Source organism: Stegodyphus dumicola, chromosome 8, assembly GCF_044657685.1.
Source record: "Stegodyphus dumicola isolate Sdum_Otavi_A_Nest chromosome 8, ASM4465768v1".
NCBI classification, from domain to species: Eukaryota; Metazoa; Arthropoda; class Arachnida; order Araneae; family Eresidae; genus Stegodyphus; species Stegodyphus dumicola.
This window is the reverse complement of record NC_140775.1, coordinates 100,779,731-100,807,494: the sequence shown is the minus strand read 5'-3', so window position 1 is coordinate 100,807,494 and position 27,764 is coordinate 100,779,731. Positions and strand designations below refer to the sequence as shown.

General features: G+C 33.8%; 2 protein-coding genes across 2 annotated transcripts in view; both read right to left on the bottom strand.

Moving 5' to 3' along the window:
* Nucleotides 1-27,764, bottom strand: part of LOC118192690 (protein O-linked-mannose beta-1,2-N-acetylglucosaminyltransferase 1-like) — a 438,475-nt gene that overhangs the window by 338,628 nt on the left and 72,083 nt on the right. The window lies entirely within an intron of this gene.
* LOC118194005 (adenosine 5'-monophosphoramidase HINT1-like) lies at nt 17,353-17,983 on the bottom strand. The gene has a single exon (XM_035365181.2). It carries the CDS (start codon nt 17,870-17,872, stop codon nt 17,489-17,491), a length of 384 nt encoding a protein of 127 aa, XP_035221072.1. The 5' UTR covers nt 17,873-17,983; the 3' UTR covers nt 17,353-17,488.

Below are 27,764 nucleotides of genomic sequence, written 5' to 3'. Positions count from 1 at the left end.
ATGTATAATGTAACTTAAATTCCTTAAGTTGCATATATTTTAATATACATTGGCGCATAAATTCTGTCAAGGACCAGAAAAAGGAATTTTTCACCACCATGTGAAAGGAGATTAGCAATTAATTTTATGCCATGTTTAATATTGAAACAATATTATTCTGTTGATTATATTATTATTCAATACCCTTGACAAATAAAATTATCCTTAAATTAAGATTGCCATTATATTCATTTTTATACCAACTGGTGTCTCTTAGCAGAAAAGTACCTTTTTTTCTTACTCTTTTCCTTTTTTTGCCATGCCTAAGACATAGTGACAAGAATGAATACATTTTCACTTGTATGCACTGTTAACAAAGATACTAATAGTTTCCACTCAACACTATATATACACATTATGTAAAACGATTGCTTGATTATGGCTATTAGTCTAACCATATAATATCATATATACTGTTGATAAGCTAAAAATTACTGAATTTTTATATTTGTTCTTGATATATATCTTACCTCAACAATTAAGTCACATTTAGACGATGGCAACTATTACGTATTTCCACCGTCATTCTGACTAGAGGGCGCTGCGTTCGTCCTAATAGTCAGTGGCAGGCAGGATACTAAAGGTGTAAGACGTGGAAGGCAGAGATGCCTAATAATATATCTAATTGATTGAAATTTTCGTATATTTTCTTGTAAATAAATGTTGTTATTGTTAACAAAACCTCTTATTATCTCTTGGATGCACCTTTAGTCTCACAGAACCATTAGATGCAAAATTGGTGCATCTTGTCCGCGAATGTGGAATATCGGAAGTAATTAGTCATCATTACTGGATTATATTTCTGAGAAGTTTGGATACTTTACGCACGCTTTTGGATACGCAATATTGCATACTGGACTGTGGAGGTAAGACCTTTTGAACTCACATATTCGGAGTTAATATGGATAAGCTTTCGAAAATAACTGAAAAAAGAAGTAACGTTCGCGCTAGTGTCACTAAACTAGTTAAAAGAGTGCAGAAGCTTGATGAAGCCGTCGAAGACGTAAGTTCATTATCAGAACTACTGGAACTATTAGAAACGAAAGAGCAGATCTTGAAAAGCCATGATTTAGAGGTGGAAGCACTCATAGACGATCCGGAAAAATTTAAAGGTGAATTAAAAGCTTCGGAAGAATACGATGACAAAATATTGTTAGCTAAGATTAAACTAAAAAGCAAAATTAAAGGATTAGCAGCAGAAAATGTTCAGCGGACTTCTTCAGTTCTTAACACATTTAGTGTTTCGGAAAACACCGTTACGGCTTTAAAATTACCAAAGTTAGAAATTTCGCGATTCTGTGGTGATTCTGGCAAATTTATGGAATTCTTAAACTGTTTTGATAGCGCAATCGGTTCAAACAATTCACTTACGAAAATTGAAAAATTCCAATATTTAAAATCTCTTCTTTCTGGTCCTGCATATAACGTAGTTGCGGGTTTTGAATTGAATGAGAAAAACTATGACTCATGTCTTGAGCTTTTAAAATAAAGATATGGTAGAACTGATTCTATTATAAATTCTTATATGACTAAATTATTAAGCTTAGAACCCGTGAGAAGTTCGTCTAATGTTAAGGGTTTGCGTAAATTATACGATGATATAGAAGTTAATATAAGAAATTTGCGTTCATTAAATGTAACGGAGGGTTCATATGGGCATTTATTGAATCCAATATTATTGAAGTTGCTACCACAAGATTTGGTGTTAGATTTTCACCGAAAACGAAACAGGGAAGTGAATTGTGAGGTTTCGGAAATTATTACGTTTTTGAGGAATGAAGTCGAATCTAGGGAAATTGCCGAAACTGTGATGAGCCCCCTAAAAAGTTACGAAACAAAATGATCCTTTTCCCAAAATTATCAAAGTGGTCAAACTTATCAGAAAAACTATTCAAAGCCTAAAAATATATCAACCGCTTCAGTGTTAAATACACAAATAAAAAATGTTTGTTTATTCTGTGACGGTCATCACGATTCCGTAAGTTGTAAAAAATTGGATGTAGAACAAAAAATAAATAAGCTTAGGACTGAAGCTAGATGCTGGTGTTGTTTCCAGAAATATCATAGGTCTCGCGTATGCAGGGCAAAAATATCGTGTAAAAATTGTTTAAGCAATTTTCATCATGAGTCAGTGTGTAGAAAAAATAAACCCGTTAATGTTACTTTGAAAGGTTGTGAGAAGCAAGTGGAAAGCGAAACTGTTTTGAATGACTCACAATCTAAATCTAATAAAAACGCCGAGAATATTTCTGTGTCTTATAGTAATATATGTACCAAAAATAAGCCCTTTTTACAAACATGTACAGTTTTAGCCTGTTCGGATAAAAATTCAGTCTTAACTAATGTTATTTTAGACAATGGTAGTCATCGAAGTTTTATTTCATCTCGATTAGTTAAAGAATTAAAATTAAAGCCAATACGCTACGAAAGAATAGCTATTTTTGCTTTCGGAGACAAAATAGCACGTGAGAAGGAATACGGTATCGTTTCATTGACGTTGCGCAATAGGGATCAAAGTTCGAAATCGTACGAGTTAGAGGCTGTCATAACGGAATATATATCTAATTTGTCCTTGAAAATTCCTAATGTATCTATTCGCAATGCGTTGAAGGAAAGAGGTTTACCTTTGGCTGATTCATTTTCTGGCGATTGTCAGACGGAAATACTTATCGGATGTGATTCATTTTGGGATATTGTTTATGACGAGAGAGTAAAGTTAAATGAAAACATTACTGCGATAAATTCTTGTTTCGGTTGGTTACTAGCGGGAGTGGAAGGAAGTAATAAATTAACTAATAATTATGAAAATGTATGTTTAGTCATGGACTCTTCTTCAATTTTGTGCGATTTGAAAAAATTTTGGGAAATAGAAGAATTTCAGTCAGACAAACAAAACTTTTCTGAATGGGACAAGCAATTGATTGAAAAATTTGAAAATTCTTTGGAATTTAATGGGGAAAGGTATGTTTGTAGATTGATGTGGAAGGAAAACTTGGGACCTGTAGTTGGGTTGAATTCTAATTATGAGGTTGCGAAAAAGCGTTTTGATTCGTTAAAGCAAAAACTAAATAAAAATCAAGAAATTTATGACCAGTATAAACAAATTATATCGGATCAGTTAGAATGTCAGATTGTGGGAAAATGTGTTAATGAAGATAAAAATTTAGGATATTATATGCCTCACAGAGCGGTAATTAGGGATGACAAGGAAACAATTCGAGTTAGAATTGTTTATGACTGTAGCAGTAAAGGTAATGAAAATAATAAATCTCTTAATGAGTCTCTAGAATCAGGAGTAAATCTTTATGCAAATTTATTGGACATAATTCTTAAATTTCGAGAATATCAAGTTGCATTTTGCGGAGATTTAGAGAAAGCTTTTCTTATGATAGAGATTGCGGAGGAAGATAGAAAATACCTTAAATTTTTGTGGTTTCCCGAAGAGGTAGGCGATTCAACCGAAACTCTCCATTTAAATCGTCTCCCATTTGGTTTAACTACTTCGCCATTTTCCTTGGCTTGCGTTTTGAAATTTCACATTAAGAAATTTAAGGAACATCATCCAAAATGTTATGACATGTTAAATTCTTTTCTTTATGTTGATGATCTCTGCTATGGAGCCAATACCGTTCAAGATGCTTATCATTTAACTTCTACGGCAATAGAGATATTAAAAGCAGCGGGATTTCAATTGAGGAAATTAAAAACTAATTGTCCGGAATTGTATAAACTTTGGAATGAAAACGGATATGAGGAAAATACTGACTTCGGGCAAGGAACAGGTTTCTTGGGATTGAAGTGGGATCCGATTGAGGATAAAATTAAATTAGATTTAAGAGATGTTAGGGATTCTATTGATGCTAGAATCACCAAGCGTCATGTTTTGAGAGTTATTTCAAAGATATTTGATCCATGTGGACTCATTAGTCCCTTTGTAATCACTGTGAAAATTCTTCTGCAAGAGATGTGGGAACGTGGTCTACAATGGGATGAAGATTTGCCAAGTGACCTCCAAAATAAATGGAAAACCTGGTGTTCTGAACTTTGTGAACTTGAATCAGTATCTATTGAAAGAAGGTTTTTTGAAAGTGTAGAAATAAGTGAAGTTTCTCTTCATGTGTTTTGTGACGCCAGTCCCAAGGCATATGGGGCTGTTGCGTTCCTAAGGTACGTGAATTACAATGGCCAAATCAAAGTGAGCTTTATAATGTCAAAAAGTAAAGTTGGTCCTTTAAAAACTTTGACTCGTGCAAGATTAGAGTTAATGGCAGCTCTCCTCGCTGCACGTTTAGGAAATTATTTACAAGGTCTATTTCCTAATTTCGCGAAACAAATTTTCTTTTGGAGCGACTCTCAAATCGTCCTTCATTGGTTGAAAGGATCTTCTAAACAATGGAAACCATTTGTCGCCAACAGAGTAGCTCAAGTGCAGTCGCTGACTCTACCAGAGTGTTGGAACCATTGCAGTGGCTCCGACAATCCCGCAGACCTTACTATTAGAGGAGAATCGGCTAGGAGGATTCTTACAAGTTCTCTGTGGTGGTCAGGCCCTGTTTGGTTGTCTAAACCACTTCACTCGTGGCCTCTTAAAGAATCGCTACAACATTTTAATGACATCTGTGATGAACGCGTTATAGTGAAAGAGCGACGGACTGCACTGGTTAATTCCATGGTAACCAGTTCAGCTAATGGAAACTTACCTATGTCGTTGTTACTGGACGTTAATGACTTCAGCGAATTAAGTAGATTACTGCGTGTTACTGCTTGGATTAAAAGGTTTGTGCACAATTCTAAACCTAATTCTACAAAATTAAATGGACCTATATGTGCTCCAGAACTCGAGCAAGCTTTGCGTTTTTGGATCAAAGCTACACAATTTAAGCATTATAGTACAGAAGTTACCCAACTTCTTTCTAAAGGAACTATCGATAAGAGTTCACGCATATTTAATTTGAATCCTGAACTTGATGATAATAACTTACTTTGTTTAAAGGGACGTTTACAGTTTTCAAGTAACGATATGCGAGCCAAACATCCTTGGCTTCTTCCATCTAATGATAAATTTGTGGAACTACTTATCTGTGATTCTCATACTAAAATGTGCCATTTAGGTGTTGATGCAACTTTAACACATTTACGAGAACAATTCTGGATTGTTAAAGGTCGTCAATTTGTGAAAAAAAGTGTTAAATAACTGTCTGATTTGTAGACTATTCAGAGTGAAATCTGGAATGCAGGTGGTTGCCCCTTTACCGCCTGATAGAATTCAAGAGCATCCACCATTTGATGTATGCGGTGTGGATTTTGCCGGACCATTTTTTGTTCGTGATTTTAATTCAAAGTGTTATTTACTTATATTCAGCTGTGCAATGACAAGAGCTATCTACTTAGAAGTAGTTCTTAACATAAGTGCTGATTCCTTTTTGTTAGGATTCCGACGATTTGTTTCTCATCGAGGATTATGTTCCACTATATATTCTGATAATGCCAAAGCTTTTAAAAAAGCAAATAGTGAATTGAAAAAATGGTGGAATCAGATAGATAATGATCAAGTTAAAAATTTGTTTGCTTCTAAAGGTATAGTTTGGAATTTTATAGTTGAAAAAAGTCCATGGTGGGGAGGTTTCTGGGAGAGACAGATACGGACGGTTAAAACCTGCTTAAAGAAAATTGTTGGACGATCCTCTCTCTCTTTGAAGGAATTGGAAACTGTTTTTTCGGAAATTGAAGCTCTGGTTAATTCCAGGCCTATCACGTATCTGTACAACGAACCCTCTCCACTCACCCCATCTCATTTTCTTATTGGTAAAAGGTTGGTGTCTTTACCTGTAATAAAACATAAAAACGAAAATTTAAATGTTAATAGGAATTCTTTGGTAAAGAAATATAAATATCAGCAAACACTTTTGAATCACTTCTGGAACAGGTGGAGAAAGGAATATTTACTTAATCTAAGATCAGCTTATATTTCTCCACAACCAGGTAAAATAGTTTCATTTAAAGTGAATGATATTGTTTTGATTAATGATGAGCGTTATCCCAGAAATATGTGGATGATGGGAAAAATTTTAGAGCTATATCCAGGAAGAGATGGAAAAGTTCGTTCTCTTCTTATTCAGACTCCTAAAGGACAAATAAGACGCTCAGTACAACTTGTGTATAATTTGGAAATTAATCCTTAATTATGTTAGTTTAATTGAGTTGCAACCTGTTAATGTTCTATCTGTGTATTAATGATAGTTTAATTGTGCTTATATTTTAATGCTTGATATTTGAACAATTTTCTTTGGAAGTTAAAAGTGTAATTGGTTTTTGTATGTTAAGTCACTGAATAATTTTGAAGCTTTGTATTTGATATAATATGCTACTTATATTTTTATTCTTGTAATTTTAAATGGTTCCTGAATGTAAATTTAGTTAATTCAATGGTAAGTGAACTCAAGTGAGTTCAGGTGGGGAGTATTACGTATTTCCACCGTCATTCTGACTAGAGGGCGCTGCGTTCGTCTTAATAGTCAGTGGCAGGCAGGATACTAAAGGTGTAAGACGTGGAAGGCAGAGATGCCTAATAATATATCTAATTGATTGAAATTTTCGTATATTTTCTTGTAAATAAGTGTTGTTATTGTTAACAAAACCTCTTATTATCTCTTGGATGCACCTTTAGTCTCACAGAACCATTAGATGCAAAAGCAACATCTGTATTAATAGAGGTTGATGTTTAGATGATGCACCATCTAACAAAATGTTTCCTGCATAAACTTCACAAACCAATAAGAAATGATACTCTCATTAGCTGTGTTAATATTGACTATTGCAAAATGATCAATTTGAACTCAAAAAACATCATCCTCAGCTCAGGCAAACACAGTTTGCATGTTATGAGTTGTGGAGTGCTATCCCAAGGTAATATGATGCTGCCAATTTTCGAACACATTTTAGCTCCTAACACATGTCCAAGCAGCAATAGCCATTACTTTTGTGATCGAAAGCATTTTGCAATAAGAGTCAATAATAAAATAGTTCACATTATCTCATTCAGTGGTGGATCCCTGTAAATAAAAATGTTCTCCCAATTCTCATGAATGCTCTAATGCTGAAGCTTTCACAACAATGCACCCAGATGCATAGGTTTTATTAAATCCACAAAACACCACTTTCTTAATCTAACCAGTGGTACAAGAAATCATAAAAACATTCAAAGCCTATTATGTCAGGCCTGTTTACATCTCTGCAAATAAAGCACTAAATGAAGAGAAGCACGGCACACTAATGGCATTTTGGATGCAGTTCAACATAAGACAATGCATAGAAATGATTTAACTTGCAAGGGAACAAGTGAATTCATTAATAATGAACGTCTGCTGGCCAGAAGTTACATTAAAGGATTTTTATTGGCTGAAAATGAAGCCAAGGAAATTGTACAAACTGGAAAAGCAACAGGTAGTGAAGGATTTTCAGATATGAAAGAATAGGATCACGGAAAGAAAAATCAAAGAATTTATTGAGAATGACAACTGTGAAATCACAAATGAAGAACTGGATGATCTCATAATACTAACAAATGGAGAAAGAAGTGGAGCCTTTAATATACAAAAAGTTAAATGAATTTTTAAAAAAAGTACAGGAACTGTCTGATTTTGTAATAAAGATTGACCAAAGAGAAGGATACTTTATTACAGGTATTGAAAATCTTTGCATTCGTTATCGAGAAATGTCAATGAGTTATGCCAGACATAGTCTCAAGCAAAAACCACCAGTTTAAAAAAAAAATAATTATAGCATGTACCTACTTATTAAGCAGAAATAAAAATCCTTTCAATTAACATGTTTCTCCTTTTAAGTAAAATAATATTTAGGTTTATATAAATTGTGCATATTTTCTTAATCTGAACCATACTAAACCTGCTTTTCCCATAAAAAGTTAACTTTGCGAAACACGATTCAGTCATGCACACAATGTGTTAATGATGCAAGTCTTGCGTTTGGCAAGCGTTTACTGAATTGAAGTGATTTTTTTATTCCAGGACATATTTCTCAGTATCTTCAAAATTCTGCAACCTGTGATACAAATAGGTATCTTATAATCTGACACTCATACTTTAAAATATTGGACATCTTCGATTTATATTAATATTATGTCACTTTAATTATTTTATTACACAGCATAAAACACAATTGGTTAGTCTATATTTCAAGGTGTCCCTTGGATTATAGCCAAGTAGTTGTTTAATTTGTAAAAACCTGAGTAGTTGAATGTTATGGTAACCCTATTATGTGATTAGTTGCGGTGAATTTGACTGATGGGAAAACATTTGTAAGGGCTTATTTTTGCATTGGATTTTAGTTAGGACGTACATTGCTTATTTTGTGCTGTACACCATAGAATGGCTGTATGTGATGAGATTAATGTGAAGTTTCTGTACGATATGGAACGAAAGGGGGGGAACCATTAACCTGCTGTGTAAATAAAGGTTACGATATGGAACGAAAGGGGGGGAACCATTAACCTGCTGTGTAAATAAAGGTTTACTTAGTAGTGATTATAAGTGTTCTGTTTGTATGAAGGAAATGCATATGGTCAAACGTAAAGATAGTTCAGATGGCTTTGAATGGGTTTGTCGCAAGAAATGCCACCGACAGTCGAGCACTATGGAGGATATTTTTTACTCTTATTTTTGTGAATTTATGCAGGTAATGACAGTATTCATATTCTAGTTCAGATAATTTTAGAAAGTTTTGGGATGCTGTTACGGAATTTTGCGTGCACTACAGAAATTTCTAAATATGGTAAGTCGATATTTCCTTTTTGTAGAGCATATAAGAAAAAAGATGCATTTCCTTTTTTATGTTATTTCATTGTGTGATTTAAAATGCAGTTTACTGAGGTTCAATTCACTACAAATTTTGTTCAGTTTTGATGATGAGTAACTTTGTTTTAATATTATACGACATCATCATTCTACTGATTTTTTTTTAAATGAAAATAGTCATGTGTACAGAGTCAAGGAAGTGTGCAATGCTGAGTTTGTACAATTCTCTGATTTTTTTTAAGTGAAAATATATCGATGTTTACATGGACACCAAGGTTGTGCAATTCTTTGATTTGTTATTTTGGTTTTGTGTAGCTGCCATCTTGAAATTGTGCCTTGATGGACAATCGTCAAAAATCACCAATTTTAGACAAGGGCACCCTGAAATATATTTTTATCCATTAATTTTATGAGAATCTTCAGCATTACACAATGATGCAGTTTTAGCATAAAAATTTTGCCTACATCTAATTTAGAATTTTGGGAGGATAATGCTTTTACAATATATGTACTTAGATCATGCCACTAACGTGAATTAATGCAGTCATGATGAGAAGTAAACATACATGGAAGTGGTACACTTTCTAATATTATATTAATATGGCTTAATTATAATATTTTAAAACAATTATAATTCTTTAAAATGCTTTTGATTTTTTATTCTTTTGTGATACATTACATGACGTTTTCATCTTCGGCAAAATCTACAGATTATGGCACGTGTAGAGCAAAACGTGGCTTGCTATTTATGCAAGCATTATGTGGCATTATGTTTCCATCTCTTATTTTAATTTTAGTGCAACTTCAATTTTTTTTAGTGAAAACAGATCACTGAGTACAAGAGGAGAACAACAGTGCAAAAAACTACGAAATGCCCATGTTTCATACAGAGATGTAAAAATATAAGTATCAGAAACAAAAGTAAAGCTACCAAAGCAAATGTCTCTCTCCGAAGCTGGCAACTTATTCATTTCAGTGTGAAAGACAAATCAGAAAGTAGCAAAAAAATCAAATTTGACAACAAAGAAGAAAGCTACTGGAATAGTGTTATCAGGAATTCGTGCAATAGTACTAAAAACATCTGTAAGCTTCAAAATATTTTAATCACAAAATTCAAAATCAAAAATAGATGACAATAATACTTTTATTGAAAGATATTGAATTTTATTGAAAGATATTCATTTTGATGCCGTAGAAATCACGGCATCAAAATGAATACCGTTTTTTAATACCATTATTCTCAAATAAACTCACATTAACTTTTCATGTTGGATGGACGAAATTCTGTCAATAGGTTGAAAAGGAAATGATTATTTTCAAAGGATTACATTAAAGTATTAAAATTGGAAACATGACAAAAATCAAAGTGTTCTAAAAACATGATATAAATTTATCAATTTAAAAACAAAATAAATTCTGTCATCACTTTTTATCCATTTATTTATACAGCTCTGACAAAAAGCCATTTAAGAAATGAAGAGAATTTTTATAATATTGTGGAAAAATAAGGAAAAGAGTGTCTTACAGTTTTTAAAATTTAATATAAACACAATGGAACATGAAATGACCATAGCATTTTTCTCAATCAAACAAATACATGATGAATTAATGTTCTTTTTATGCATTTCTTTTCAAAATTTTCAAATGTTTGATTCGATGATTTGAATACATACAGTGTCGCACACAAAAATGCTTGGTCGCTATAATTTTTTTACATAATAGGAGAAAAGCTTTCAAATAAAATAAAAAATACTTTCCCTTTGAATACATATTTTCTTAGCTCTCTCTTCGTGCTAAATCAATTTGAAGAAATTAAATAGTAAATTTAAAAAACAATGTTTTAGGCTGAAATATATAAAAAAAAAAAAAAAAAGATACCACAAAATGAATTGTACAATTTCATAATTTCTAATTAAAATCATCAGCCATTAATAAAAAACAAAATTTGGGGAAGTTCAGAATCACCCACTGCTTGCCAATTAGTTTAGATAAAGAAGTTAGGCAAAATTTAAAAATCATTTGCTTTAATAATTTGAATTTTCCTTTTAGAAGATATTTATTTTAATATTATCTTGCAGTGGCTCGGTGATGAAAGGAAACATTGTTAGAAACCCTCAGATTAGTTACTGATTTGCATCAAAAGAAAGAGAAACCTATTAGAAAAATTATCTAATTCCTTAATTTAATTCTACAGTTCTTGATATTATTAGGAGTTCAAGAAACAGAATCTTATTCAAAACAAAAGAAGACCTTTAAAACCATCTAAGTTATCTGATGGAATGAAATGCTTTATTGTAAGGAATATTAAAAAGAATCCAAGACTCAGTGCTCCTAAATTTGCTGCAGAACTTAATGAATTATATGGAATAAGTGTAAATCCAGAAACTGTAAGAAGAGTAACGCAATCTATATGATATCATGAGTGAGTAGCAAGAAGAAAATTTTATGTCAGTACAAAAACCGAAACCTTCGACCAATATTGATGAAACAAGACTCATGACTACTGGAAAAAAAATGGTGTTTGCTGATGAAAGCAAATTTATCACCTTCGGCTCAGATAGACGAGTGCTGGTGTGGAGAAAACCCAAAAAACTACTTCAGAAGCAAAATTTACACTGCTGGCCATTAAAACTGCAATGCCATGAAGGAAAGCAAATACAAAAAAGATATTTATTGCACATAAACAGTATGGCATGAAAACAAAATGATTAAATTTTTAAGGATTTTGAAGCCTTACAGGGGTGCGAAATTAATAGAAACACCTTCCACCTCTGGCAGCTAAAATGACCCTTACTTCATTAGGAATGGAGTCAATCTGGGCTTGGATGACAGAAATGCGCAACTCATTCCATGCTGCTTCAAGTCTATGTCATACTTCATCAATAGTATTAGCTGAAGAGGGGTGGCGGGACAGTCTCTCAGCAACCTATGACCAGATGTTTTCAATAGCTCACAGATCTGGAGACCGTACAGGCCAGGGCAGCAGTCGAATACTCTGTGTACCAAGGAAGGTCAGAACACAACGTGCGACATGTGGTCTTGCATTATCTTGTTAGAAGATGGCATTTGGCAGGTCTCGAAGCTATTTCACAACTACTGGATACAGCATTTTAGAAATGTACCCATCTGCGTTCAAATTGTCGTCGATCCAAACTAGAGATATGTGTGTCACGTACCCAATGGCTGCCCAAACCACACCAGGTGAAGGGCCCCTATGCCGATATTGAATGCAAACAGACGACGTGCGGTTTCCTCGGACACTGCAGACACGTATACGGTCATCAGAATACTGCATGTAGAACCAGGACTCGTTTGAAAAGGCAACATTGTGCCACTCCTGTACCCAGCTTTGTCGTTTCACGCACCAGAGTCGCCATCTCTCTCTATGCTACATTGTCGAGGAAAACCGAAGTAATGATCACCCTGCTGATAGTCCCCGTTGCTGCAAAAGTTGACACACCTTACGAGCTGATACTGGGAGTACTGCAAACATGCCCATTTCCTGACTAATTGTACGTGATGTAGTCATATGGTTTTGCAAGGCTGACCTCATAATATGTCTGTCCTCTCTGGCGTTAGTCATGGAAGGGCGTTGAGATCCTGCATGCCATTTAGTATGATCATCAGCAATCCATCGATTCCATATTCACTTGACAGTGGCTGGATGTTGACCAGTGCAATGGGTGATATCATAGAACAATAATCCACACTCTCGACAGGCAACCATCCTACTTCTATCGAATTCCGACACTTGCTTGTAAGCATTTCCTATTCTTGTTCGAGGCATAATTTGATATTCTGAGCAAACTCCAACCTTACAAAGCACTTTCCGAATGAGAGATCCAATACACAGCTTTTCTTTTATGCAGCGTTTCAGATATCGTTTTTTCCTCCTGCTTCATCTAAATGCACTGAAATACTAATCATTTGCATATCCCAACTTCTTTTTTTCATCCGATTTTGACGTTTCAGATCATTCCTTCCTGGTGTTGCAATTTTAATGGCCAGCAGTGTAGTACCAAATGTTAAACATGGTGGAGGCTGAGTTATGGTATGGGGATCTATGGCCCATTTCAGCATTGGTAATATAAGTTTATAGATAGTATTATGAATTAGTACAAGTAACTTGACATCTTGAAGGGAAATTTGGCATCGTCAGCCCCAAATTTGATATACAAAATAATTTAAAATTCTACCAGGACAATGATCCAAAGCACACTGCGCACAATGTTAGACCCTGGCTGTTATATAAGTGTTCAGAAGTAATTAAGGCACCACTCCAATCACCAGATCTTAATAGTACTGAACATACCTGGCAAGAACTAGAATCGAAAATTCGAAAAAGAGCACATCTTGACGGCAGCAACTGAAAGCAGGACTCAAGATAAGTGGCATAAAGTCCATAAATAACTTTAAAAACTTGTGGAATCAATGCCTAAATGATTAAATAAAGTGATCAGGTGTAAAGATAATCCTGCAAGATATTAAGAAACAATGATTTTGTCATTCAGGGCTGTTACTTAAAGTGTCCGATTACTTTTGTGAGAATACTTTTCCTCATTAAGCAAATGATATTGATTTAAGTTTAATTTTCATCTTTTCCAAAATGTATTTACTATAAAAAATGTTGAATTTATACATAACCAAATTAAAAAAAAAAACATTCTTTTTGCTTTAATTTATTTTAGTTTTTATGCTCATTAAAGAATACAAAAATTCAAAGTGTCCGATCATTTTTGTGAGCCACTGTGTTTATATCGGCTGTAGCATCCATAAAAATTCAATGATTCACAATCTGTGCAAATATTATTTACTTTGGAAAAAAATATGCTCTAATCTCAGCAGAAATAAGTTAAATTTTTCTACGTTTTAGTTAGTAGTACACATGTTAGCAATTTTAAAATATTTAATGCTTTACAGAGAAAAGCTTAACCAGAGTCTTCAACAATTAATTGACTCACTTTTTGCTGACATGGATCAGTTTTTACTGATCCAACTTAGCATACTTGAACATATATTTTCTCAAAATAAAGAGCCATTAAATTTGCAATATTTTTCCTGGTTAACACCCTGGTATTTGTTAAACAAATGTACTTGAACTGAAATATTAGTCTTTCTATGACTTAAGAGTATGAAGGCTTCACAATAAGGATTTGGCAAACTTTTTACTGTATTCTTCTGAATAGCTTTCGATTACTGCTAATAAATTTTTGACACATAATGCAGCATTAAAACTATTATTTATTTCAAAAAAAAAAAGCTTCCTCAATTATAAAAAAATCCTCAATTCCACTCATTTACAGCTGCAAATTATGATAAAATTTTAAATCAGAATCCCTGTTGGGGTAAGTGTAGAAACGGCCACTTTATATGGCGCATATCGATGTGTACATGGGCAAAGTCAAGAATGTGCGCAATGCCAAGTTTAGGCAATTCTCTGATGTTTTCTGAAATGAAAATAGGTTGATGTGTACACGGATACAGAGTTTGTACAATTTGTTATTTTCAAGTTAATGCAGAATCGCCCACTTATATGGCGCATATCAATGTGTGCATGGACAAAGTCAAGGGAGTGTGCAATGCTAAGTTCATGTGGTTAATCTTCGGATTATGGTAACTTGGCGAAAATTTGGTGACCAACCCTGCTACAGCAACCTGCTACTACCAACAATAATATCCCTTCAAGAAAAATCTCCTGGTCGAAATCATACCTCCAGAAATATCTACATAAAATCAGCCTCCAAATGTGGAAAGAAGAATGGACAACAATACATATAGGAAGACAATTACATCAAATAGCACCTCATGTAAATGATACATGTACTATGGTCAATGGTTATATAAACCGCTTTTTAACTAGACATGGCCCATTTCCCACATACTTCTTCAGATTCAACATCGTAAACAGATGAGCAATGTGTACGTGGAAATAAAGGTGATCCAATCCATTATATTACTCAATGTCCCTTAACAAAGTCAACTCATATTAAATTGCCTAATTCAAATATCAATGCCTTCCTTCGTTTTGCAATTACCAACAAACATTTAAAAAATAAAATAGAAAATACAATCAAATATCTATCTTCAATAGGCAAAAATTTATGTGAGCACTAAAGTAATCAATGTCAAAACTCATTTTGAAGCTGCAATTCATCTAAAACATTATCTAATTATCTTAAAAACAAACCTTTCCAATAATAATGATATAGTAAAAAAAAGAAAAAGAAGAGGAAGAAGATACAGATTCATATAATAAACTTTATCTCATTGAACTATTATGAACTGTTATAAATTATGACTGTTAGTCTACTATTATTATACCTATTATAACTTCTATAATTATATCTAATAGATATGATATCAATCAAAATATCGATATACTATTTATACTGTTATATTATACTATGTACTATTTTGAATATTAATTTTTAAAATAAACCGAAGTGTAGTGGAACTATACCTACATTACTTATAGTAAACATTGGGTGTCCCACTGCATTTCCACCTGAACCTGAAAGTTTTTGTTTGGATGCCATTTTGTTTTCACGAAATAAAGGCATGTTTTATTCAATATTTTTTCTAACAATCTGCTAGCTGAATTACGCTTATGCTAGAACTTTTATAGAACAAAAGTGCTTAATCATGACGAAGATTAGGTGCGAAATTGGGAGAAAGTGCACAATCGCAAACTGCTTGCCGCGTTTTTAAGAATTGCACATACACAGTATCCATGTACACGTCCATGCACATACACAGTATCCATGACCTATTTTCACTTAAAAAAACATACCAGAATTGCACAAAAATGGCATTGCGCACACTCTTGACTTTATCCATGTACACTGCTAAAGTCTTAGCTAGTAACCTTTATCGCCTTACCAAAATGTCACCAAACTACCTGTTACCATATTCCAAAGATTAGCCGTTCATGTAATTCTCTGACGATTTTTTTTAAAGTGAAAATACGTCAATGTGTACATGGGTATCGAGTTTGTGCAATTCTTTGATCTGCTATTTTCAAGTTCGAGATTTTGAGAAACGTGTGAAGCAGTGGGCGATTCTGCACTTCCCCCCATATTGTTGATACATATTTCATAAATTGAAAGCACAAAGCAGAGATTAATTGTTAATATGCAGGCAAATGTATAAATGTTATCATCAGGTGAGAGCCATTTTCATGGTCTTAATAAATTCCTTTGATATCATTATTTCAAGAATTTACAACAGTTTGCTAATAAAAATCCATGCATCAGCTATTAAGCTCACAAAATAATACGCATCACCTATTTAAAATACTTTTGTTTCACTGAAATGCTTTTCAATGAGGAAATGATCAATTGCATGCAAAAAATGTAAACATTAAATTTTTTAAATCAATTTAGGATAGGAAGGAGAAAAGTTACATAGGAATAATTCTTACTTTGATTCTGCTATATATATAATTAAATCCTTAAAGTAAGATAATTTTATAAACTTTTGTTTTGGGGAAGTTAACGAATCAGAAGTTAAATGGCACAAATTACGAAAACAGAATTCTAATTAAATGCTTGCTGTTAAGTGTTAAAGTTATTAAGAATATCAGTATGGTTGAGAATTGTTTTAGTTGACAAATACATTTTTGAATTATACTTCTCAGGAAATTTTATGGACATACCTAAACACTACAAAATAATCTCGTCAGTATGCATTTTATAGTATGAATTCTAATGCCTAACATTAGGTTAGTTGTATTGCTTCATACCAACTTACTTAATCTAGTCTAGTTAACACAACTTCCTGATATTTAGGCTTAATGTAAAAAATTACAAAGGGTTTAAATATAATTTTTTTTCATTTCACCAGGGCAAAACAAAAAGACGTACTTACATAACTGAACTATACAGTCACATTTCATCTAATTTAAAAAGGAACCAAATAGTTGATACAATATAACTCAATTTCAGAAACAATCAAAATTATTCATTATTGATTTTGTTTTTTTTAATTTAATTCTTATTTGATACATCTTTTTTTTGCACAATATCACTTACCTGAACATTAAAGTACAGAAAAAGCAACAAATTAAATGAATAATAAAGGTGCAACTTGTAATTGTAGTAGTTACTAAGAAAGCTAACAGAAATAGTTACTTGTTAAAGATATGACTGACTATAATACCCTTAATAAATTCAAAGAGACAAATATAATGCTAAATTGTTCCTCCTTAGTTACAGCAAAGGACCCGTCTGGCTTGAATTTCAGTGTAACAAAAATTTTATTAAAACACTTCTAGTTTGTCCTTAAATTATATTTCAAACCATCTAAGAACAAAAGGCTACAATGAATCACTTTACTGTATTTACTAACAAGGTTAATGTTTATATTGCAAAATGAAATGAGATCATTTATTACTTTTACATGACTTTCCAGGTACTTTAGATATTTCAGATAAAAAAACTTATTTACCATTAAGACTTACTCAGATGGCACATAATAAACTGCAATAAAACACAACACAGAATAAATTCAAGAAATTTCACTTCTTTATTTAGCTTCTGATGCCAATATCCAATATGGTATACAGTTACATTTAGAGCTGCAGGAAAAGTGCTCAAAATATTTTTGGGAAAGCTCGGAAATATCCATAAACAAATTTTTTAACCAGGTGGCCAGCGAAGAGCACGCCCACCCAAAACATGGACGTGAAGATGATACACTGATTGTCCTCCATCGGGACCGTCATTCACAACAACACGGAAGCCTTTATCCAAACCCTGCTCTTTTGCAACTTTCTTCGCCACAAGCATTAAATGGCCAATTAAAGGGGCATCTTCCTCTTCAGCAACACTCAATCGGATGATAGGCTTTCGAGGAATAACCAAAATATGAACAGGTGCTTGAGGATTGACATCTTTGAAAGCCACGCATTTATCATCTTCATATATGAAAGTAGTTGGAATTTCACCTCGTAAAATTTTTCCGAATACTGTATCATCTCCTGGTACAGCCAGTTTAGCTTTCAGCATCTCATCATCACCCATTGTTAACTCGCAAAGAATAACGAAAACAATTAACAATTCTAACTGCACAATTCTATCCGCAAACGATTCCCGAACTTTCCAGATGCCGCTCAAAATGCTTGTTTTTGAAGTTACGGTTACTGAAGAAAACCGAATTAATTTTGACCGTTAACCGCAAGTTAATTTTGAAGATTCTCTGCGCAAAATTATCGCTCTTCCGCATAAAATTATTAAATTGTTACATTTTCATTCATTATGAGTTAAATAAATCTCGGTTTCAATATTATATTACGCAAGTGAACAAAATGCTTTCTGCCCTTTGGATCAACATAATCGCACCCCCTTTTCCTAACAGTTCTGAGAACCGAAAAAATTAATTGAATGTATAATTATAACAGTTTATCTTTTCGTCATTACCCAATCGTTCCATCACTTTAATAAAACTGATAAATCTGATCCTTTAATAAAATCTATAAATATGCTTGTTTACAAAGCAACCGTAAATTATTGTCAATAACTTGTAATCGTATTCAGTATCAGAAATAACAGGAATTAATCCGATTTGTATTGATATCTGTAATATACGAAAAAATATATAAATTGTGAAGCAGTTGAATGCAGGCAATTAAAGAAGACATTAACCTATCCAATGGAAATAGGTGGTAGCAGAAATTTTCTCAAATGAATACTTAGATGTCTAGATTTTTAAGAATATTTGCGATAATTTATAATTCATTATTTTTAGAAAATCACATGAAATGCAACTTTTGTTGAAAACGTACTTTTTGTTACGAATAATCTGCGGTTAAGGAGAACACTAATTGGAACAGTCAAGCAGTGAAAGATGCGGTTCATTATTTTACAGAACTCGGTCGTGGACATCCAGTGCAGAGAAACATAATACTGTGGTAAGGTTAACTTCATCAGAGAAATTTAGTTCATCTATATGTATGCCTAAATTTTTTGCATTTGTTCTGTGTAGAGGAATAATGGCAAGCTCAATGTCACAAAACATTTCAATCACCTTTTTTCATCATGATTTACTCTCATCCGTTTGTGACATTTCCGAGTCCATTTTTGCCACATAAATACATAATAAGTTTAAAGTATGTTGAAAAGAAAGAGTACTATATTGCTTTGAAACTTATGATTTGAAGCTATGTATAATTGCTTAAATTATTGCATATTCTTTACACGTTTATTTTGCATATGTTCTTATTTTTAGATGATAAACTTGAGAATTGTTTGTACTTTATATTCTAATATTCTGATATTTCACGTGAACTGAAATCAATGAATTCATTTTTTTATTTAAAATTAAATTAAAAATTTCAAATGCTCTTTCAATGTAAATGCTTTCCGCTCTCGTGATTACCTGTGTGGCTTGGGATAAAATTATTGGATATATTCTTTTTTATTTCACAATCTTTAAACATTTTAACCTTTCAGGATTTTGTAAAATGACGACCTAAATGTGTATTCAAATTCAAAAGGTTTTGTATTTATCTTTAAAAGCCCGTTCACATGAGCAGAATCGACAGATGGTGAAAACCGGTTCTTCCAACATATTTCATTCACATGGCGTTAATTGTCCGTCGAATTGGAAGAAGAATGCATCTACTCCTCTGGAGCAGGGCAAATAGGTAGCTTTGCCATACTGCATTGCGCTATTCACTTAATTCTAGCAAACAACCTGGTTGACATGAAGCTGACCGTTCACTGGAGTGTTAGCAAACTGTGTCATTCATAACTGTCTGGAGATGTAATAGCGTTAAAAAAAGAATTAGATGATACTGTAACGTGATACAGAAGTATATAAAGAGATATGTAAAAGTTTAGCTGCGCCTCTGTATATAAGAAAAACTCTTCAATTCCTTTACCCCCAACAATTCTGTTACACGTTAAAAGATTGGGGGGGGATCCAGCAATTTAAATTTAAAATTTTAGAAAAGCAATAATTTTAAAATTTCATTTAAAAAGCCTCTTTTTTTTTGTTCTGTCTGATGATGCAAACAGTATCATTCAAAGATTTTAAATTTGCCCCTTAAACGAAGATATGTGCTAGAAATCGCTTCAAATGTTTCACTTTTTTTAAAATTTAAGACGAACTTTAAAAAATTCGCTTCAATCTCATCCACAATAATGCACGCAAAATTTGAGCTCCATAACCTATAAGAAAACAGAGAAAAAAGCGGGGGGCGAAGTTTTTACCATAGTGATAAAGACAGTGAGCGAGTTAAGCAAAACCTTATAAAAATGTCGCCAGTTTTAAAATAAACTCTGGAAAGTTGCTTAACTAATATTTCTTTTTATTATTATTGATTTGATAGGGGAGTGAAAAGTTTGTTTTATAACCTCTGAAAATTTCTAATCTTTATAATAGATACATCTCTGGACGTTAGAGTTTTAAATCTCACAAAAGAATAAAATATTACATACTTCAGTGAAATAAACAAAATCAGTCTTCAAAATGAAATGCTGAGAAAATGCATATAAACTTAAGAAAAACATTTAATAATGACACGGTAGATTTCATTTGAAATAATTTTAAAAAGTAGTAAAACTTATTTAAGGAGTATTAATAAAATGAAATTAATTGTAAAATGCAAAATCTATGCATAAAAATTGGGGGACAGAAATGACATTTATAAAATGGCAGAAGACTTTTATAGTAAGCTTATTTCTTGTAGCAGGGGACTACGATTGATAAATAAATAAATAAAATTAGTTTTAGACAAATCTATTCAGAAGCAACAAGAATATTGTTACGTCTTTCTTTTCTGACAAAAGTTGTTACGTTATTTTCTTCCTTCATGTTCGTACGGGGTTCGTAGATTTGGAGTGAATAAAGTCAACACTTGATGAAGTATCGAAACACACAACATTAATCAGGACAGCTTCAAAACACTTTTACACAGTCGTCGAAGAACTACAATAAACACGCTGGAACAATCAGCAACACAGCCTTCACACTGTCAGGCAATAACGGTGGAGACAGCTTCACTGCAAAGCACCAGAGTACAGCTCTCGGCTCTGCTCGGTCGTTCTTGGAGCTCCAAGTACTCTCGAGACTCTCCACGCTACAACTCGCAATTCACTCGACGATACACAAGAGTACAGCTCTCGACTCAGCACAATATAAGAAAAAACTCGACGATGCACGAACTCGTGATACACTAAAGACTCTTTTGATGCACTCGACGACCAACTCGGCACTAGACTTCGAGACACTCGCTCAATGACTGACTATCAGCTCGCTAGATGAGGCACACTCTCACTGACTGCGGACCAGCAAGGCTTACATAGCTTTCGGCTTGTGTTCGAGAACATTTTGGCCTAAACCGGTAAGAATTCGTTCCAGAAGGTTCTCCATCCGTCCATGGCATATCGCCGGTTTTGTCGCAAAATGGGCGATTTCTGGCCATATGTGGCAACCATGCCTTCCATGCCCATTTTATGGCAACCCTAAACCTCCTTTGCGTGGAAGCTATCTTGCCACGCCTGGACATTTCGTAAGAATATATTAGGATGTAATGATATTATAACTTTGAAACTGATGTCTCCAAGTAGTTCTCAAAAAGAACTGATACATCCCATTTTCTTTTTCATTGCATACTTTTTTAATAATTCGTCCAATTAATGTCTTTTTATCAAGTTTTTAAAGCTCGAAATGTTTTTTCTTATAATTTGCGAAAATTTTAAAACTCTGCCACGGATACAGTTTTAGATGCGAAATTTCAAAATAATAGGTATCAAAAAGTCCAAAAAATTTGAGCGGTTTTCAAGAATTCTCCCAAAAATAGTAAAAGAAACTAAGTTACAAATTTCATTTGAAAGATTTTTTTTCGTTTTATCCAATGGTGAAAACAATAAAATTCTGACATTTTCAGACTACTCGTTAAACGAATGTATGCATAAAAAATCATTTCAACATTAAATTTAAAAAGTCTAATTCGAATTTTCCAAAAATCGCGTCACTTCATATATTGTCATCTACAAGCAGTACTCGATACCTTATCAGAAAGCAATTTAAAAATCGAATGGCAAACTTTTAACCATAGCGACAAATACTACCAGGTGAGCTAAATAAAAACTTATAATAGTAATAATAATCTTCTTCAGTTGCACTACAGTCTGTTACATTTCAAGGCCATCTCAACAAGCTTCTTCCAATATCCAAGTCACATTTTTAACAGGGTTCAAGTTGTCACATCTAAAAATATGTCCAAGCCTCCTGATACGATAAGATTTGGTAACTCGGAGAATATTGGGTTTTTTTTTTTTTTTTTTTTTTGGTATCTTCTGTATATTTTATGGTTAAACAAAATTCTCCAATTATTATTTTCCCTAATTGGCCAAACATTTTTCGCAGTATTTTTCTTTCAAAAAGTAGAACTCTTTCTTCATTTATTTTTGTTAATGGCCAGCATTCACTACCATACAATATTATAAAGCTAATAAGAGTTTTATAAAGCTTTATTTTTGTCTTGGAGTTTAATAATTTAGACGCTAAAAATTCTTTAAATCCTGATACCATCTATTTAGCACTAAATAATTGTCAATTTCAAGTTTAATATTATTATTGTTAGAGATGACAGTACTGAGGTACGTAAACTGAGAAACGTTCTCGAAATAATAAGACTTTATTTGCAGTGGAAGGGGATTATGTACTCTACTAGTTACTGCTATAAATTTTGTTTTACACTCATTAATGGTATGTCCAATGTCTCTGGCTGCAGACTCAAGTGAAGTAAAAGTCTGTTTACTTCTGCCTATAACGTCGATGTCATCAGTGTACGCTAGTAACTGTATAGGTCTCTAAAATATGCTGCCTTTGGTTTTAGTTCCGGCATCTCGATTAGCCTTTTCAAGGACGATATTGAAAACGTGCATGCAAGAGCATCACCCTATCTCAACCTCCTTTCAGTGTAGAATGCCTCTGATAGATCAGACATGATTTTAACTCTGCAACTTATTCTCTTTAAAGCCATTTTATATAGATCAATGAATTTCGCGGTGCTGCGTCATCAGCTGTGTGCGCACATGCTTGCACATAAAACTACGGAAACTTGGAGAATTTTCCTTTTGTTTGGTGAAGATTTCACATTTCTATCTCATTTTGTTGCTTTCCTGTGACCGATTAAAAGTGCACCATGACTTTACGGACGCACTATATAATCTTATGAATAGCATCAATCAATACAGGTAGGTCAGTATTAATAAGTTCTGCCTTAATACCATCTAGGCCTGCAGCCCTATTGTTATTTAGATTTTCAATAGCCTTTCTCAAGTCATTTAAGTAATAATAATAATAAAGCGTAACTTAACGGGAACCATTACGAAAGTTCCGGTACCGTCTGTAGTATTTGTAAACAACATTAAAAAATGGTATTAGAAATCAAACAATTCGATTAACATTTATGACGTCATTATTCACGATGGCTTATAGCTAAAGGAACAGAGGAAGAAAGACGGCGGTCTTCCGAACGGGTCCTAAAAAATGGAACTTTTTGGTATTTCTTTTTCTCCTCTTGCTAACGGAAGCTGGTCGAAGGAGTGTTGCATGTGAACGGGACTCAAATGACAATTATAGCAAGCACGTTTGTTACCTTTATGAAAGATTTTAAAATGTTTTTTTAGAAAATAAACACCTTTTATTAAGATGAGAAGTAAATATACTTCATAATAAATTCATTATCTAACTTAAAATTGTTTCCAAGTGCAAAAATGTTGAAACAATCCCATCACAATTTGATTGGTTGCAAATGTTTGAACTACTTTTAATGTTCTATAAATCGTCTGCATTTTGTAAATGAAGTAAAAGAGAATAATTCCTTTCCTGTTTTTGAGATAATACTGCAGGATCGTAACTGCTTCATCTCTCAGAAATGAAAGGCAGTTTGTCTTCGTCTTCTGAAGAATTATCAATGATTCATCATTTTTGTTGCTTAAAGAAAGTCTGTCACAGATAGAAACGTTTTTAAATGTTTAAAAAATTCGGCATTGGCACTTGCATCACGTTGTGAAGATTCCGTACTGTGTACTTCTAAGTTACAGTTGAATGTGAAGAATCTTAAGAACTAGTAAGCGAATAATCGCTTGAGTTCGTGAGACAGTAAATAATCTTGGAAAGGGTTAAAAGACCTTTTATTATACAAATAAGATTTAACAGAACTCCATCTTGGAGTTCTACAATAAAGCCGACACTTGGGCTTGAACTTAAGAAACTAAGAATTAAACTTAACTAATCTTAAGAGATATAGCCGAAGCTATCAAACTTATAACGGAGTTGGCCCCTTAACGCTAACGGACTGCGAAGCTATGAAGGGCCTAAAGTACGGCCGAGCGTAATGATAACTTAAGAGAGAGTAGCCTAAAAAGGCGGACGCGTGCTAACCAGAATCTCTGGTTCTCTCTGACCAAGGAGGTTAGAATTCTAACCTCCTTGGTCAGAGAGATTCTAAGAAGAATTCTAACCTCCTTTTCTCTGACTATGATAGCAGAACTTCGCGGTTAAATACCACTCTTCCTCAATTTACATTCAGACGTTATTCTAAAACTACGTTCTGGCCGGAATTTGTAAGTTGAAATTAAGAAGCGATAGTAAAGGAAGTTAAATTAATAAAATTAACATAATCCTCACATAACTCCCGACCAGACTTTAAACAGTCGAAAATTACAGGTCTCTAAACGGCCTTGTTTAAGACTTTAAAGTCTAAAATCTTTCTAACATTAAACTATACACTTCTAACTCTTTCATTAATTAGATTTCACTTTAAACTTCATCGGCTCCTAACTATCAACTGGAAAAATCTGTGACGTGACGAATCAGCGGCCGTGTAGAAGAAGGGCAAACATTCGTGGAAGCAGGTGACAGGTGACGGAGGACGGGGACGCCTGAAGTTTAACAGAGGTTAACAGACATATGTCCCGCGTCCTCCCCTGGAGTTTATTTAATAGTTATAAGTGTGGATACATGGCCATACAGGGGCAACTGTTTGACATCTGGCATTTGAAGTACATTTGAATTAACATACAGGCACGGTTTTAAAAAAAAAAAACACTTAATAGGTTATAACAAAAGAAGAAAATTAAACACCTAAAAATGGTGTTCAATTTTCTTCTGCTCCCTATGCAGTCAGAGATTAGATGGTAGAGCATTAGAGTGCATATGTCAGTGCAAGTAATGCATGTAAGCCATATTACTCTGGTTGACAGAGGTCCTGGCCATATGCTGCAATGGTGGTTATTATTTTGCAGATTTTATTTATGGCCGCTCTGTTTTTGGCTAGGAACTTGTGAAATGCTGAGATATTGGCTGGTATCGGGAAGTGGAACTGTTCCGTGAGTGGGCACTGAAAGATATAATGGTCCGGTGACCCCTCACCCCCGCAAACACAGCGATCCGTGGTTGAGATGGTGCGGCGGTAGAAGTAATCCGGGAAGGGACCATGACCAGTAATGAAGTTGGTAAGGGGAGCAATTGCCATAAGGCGCTCCGTGGTTACTTTTGGCAAGAAGCTATGCGCTCTCCTTCCCGTGTCGCCCTGATCCCATCCTCTTTGTGATCCCATTCGTGGAAGCAGATAGATGTGCGAATATTGAAAGACAGGCAGACTGTGCGCTATGAAAACAATTTCAAAACTCTGGAACTTTTGTAAGGAGGTCTGGCCAAGATCGTAAACAAATAACAAATGCTTCTCAGCATCGATATCTGGCAAAAACTACGTATCATAATAGGAGGTCTAACGCTCGGTAGTAAGTTCAGAGCTTGTAGCCGCAACTGGAACTTCTGTATCACGGCAAACTGTACAAATAAGGCTTAATGAAAAAGGCCTTTATAAAAAACCAAGGATATGTGTTTCACCATATCCATATATATATTCAGGATGTGTGTTGTCGCCACAAAATAGAGATCACCTTGCCTTGGTGCCTTGGTGTTTGCCTTGGTGCCTTTGTGCAAAGGATTGTTCTGTGACTGTTTCAGTAATGCAGTTGTATTGGTATGGGAAGGAATAATGATCGTACACTATACACTTTCAACAGCGAATCTGTGACCGACCGGGCATCTGGATAAGGTCATAGAACTTTCTATAAGACTTTTGAGAAGCGCATATTATGGATTTGAATTTTTATTTATGAAAGTAATAAAAATTCAAATCCATAATATGCGCTTCAGGTAATGCTCGTTCACATCTAGTAAATCATCTTAAAAGCGAAGACATTGAGCGAATACCATTGCCAGCAAAATCTCCTGATCTTAACCCGACAGAAAATTAATGGGACTACCTCCGAAATGCGGTTGCAGAGAGACACTGAAACACTGAAAAGAACATTTATTGATTTTTTTCGGACAGCTGTAAACAAATGTAGGGGATGAAACTAGTCACTTATACAGAACTTTGCATTTGTTATTAACTTACAGGTCAGCCCTCGGATTCGGAGGCATTTCCTTTCGTCACACATTCTGCTCCACAGATATTATATCGGCAGGGTATTGCGGTTAGAGAGTATTTCATTCATATCTCTTCGTTTTTGTCCCAATATTTCTCCATTGAAATTTTTTCCACATTCTCAGACTGTTCTTTTAACTGATGTTTTAGAAAAATAATGATTTGCGTGTTTAATCAACCCTTGAAATAGTACATTACCCTGTATATTCTGGGCTTAAATTCAATGGCAGACCACCACAGACGGCCTTCGGTACTTAGTCTTCGAATGAAATTGTAATTTCAGACAGAGCCCCATGTAAGACAAGATCCGGTATTGTTTTATTACTAAAATATTTATCATTAATTCAGTTAACTTGATTATTTTTTTATTTATCGCTTTACATTTATTTTGTCGTTTTATTTAATTTTAATCATTAACTGTTTATTATTTCATTTATTTACTTTTATCCATCTTTTCTGATGGTCTTCCGTAGGCATTTCTAATTTTAGAAATTGATTACATTAAATTCAATTGCAGTTTGTAATTCGTTCTTTGTTTTAAAAAAAGGTGGGCCAGTAATTCTTCTTCATTCACTGTGGTTCACAAAATGTTTGCCCATGCATACATATACTTCTTGGCTGCTGGTTTCTATAAATTGTACTCTTTATGTCTGCAAAATACTTCTGTTTAGTACAGTTGTCAATTCAAGCATATAAACTGTAAGTAGAAATGTATGGGTTAATGAGAGATAGGCAACATATTGCTCAAAGAGGGACATACCGCTGTTCTGTATGAACAAAAGAAACAAAAGAGAGGAAGGGACAAGGCTTTTTTAAAATTTAATTTATAAACTCAAGTTTGGTTAAATTAATCTAACGTAATGCTTAAGCTTGAACTTCCCCCCTGACTTCTGCTTCAAAACTAAAATAAAGGTAGTAAAGCCGTAGGATAAAATGAGACAATTAAAACTGTCTGATTTTATGAAGCTGTTGTATTTGCTTTCATTTTAGTATGCTACTGTTGTGCTACGTTTAAAACTGTAAACTTCTGTTTGAAGTACAATACAGTCTTACTTCAAATGCTCATGGGGACAACAGCCAACGAGTAACAAATTATATACAACCACTAGTTAAATTTTTATCATAGCTTGTTAAATTTTATAGAGTAATTACCTAGCGTTCAATAGCCAAAAAGCGAACTTACCATGTCAAAATTTCCCGCTCGCGTCGGCTACAGAGAAGTTTGCTTGCTTTATAAACACTGCGTAGAACTGTATAGAATCGACACTGTGGGGGACCGAAACTGCCTAGAATTGACACCTGCATAGAACTAACACCGACACTAAATTCTGGCATACAGAGGGCATGATAAAATGGAAATTTTGGTAATGATGTAATAGTGAGTAAGAGGATTATTTAACGTTTGTCAACTGAGCTGTTACAGACATACGATTGGCAATACGTAGGGTTGACAACAGAAT

Coding starts and splice junctions, on each gene's coding strand:
- LOC118194005 (XM_035365181.2), bottom strand. CDS start 17,872: ATGGGTGATGATGAGATGCTGAAAGCTAAACTGGCTGTACCAGGAGAT.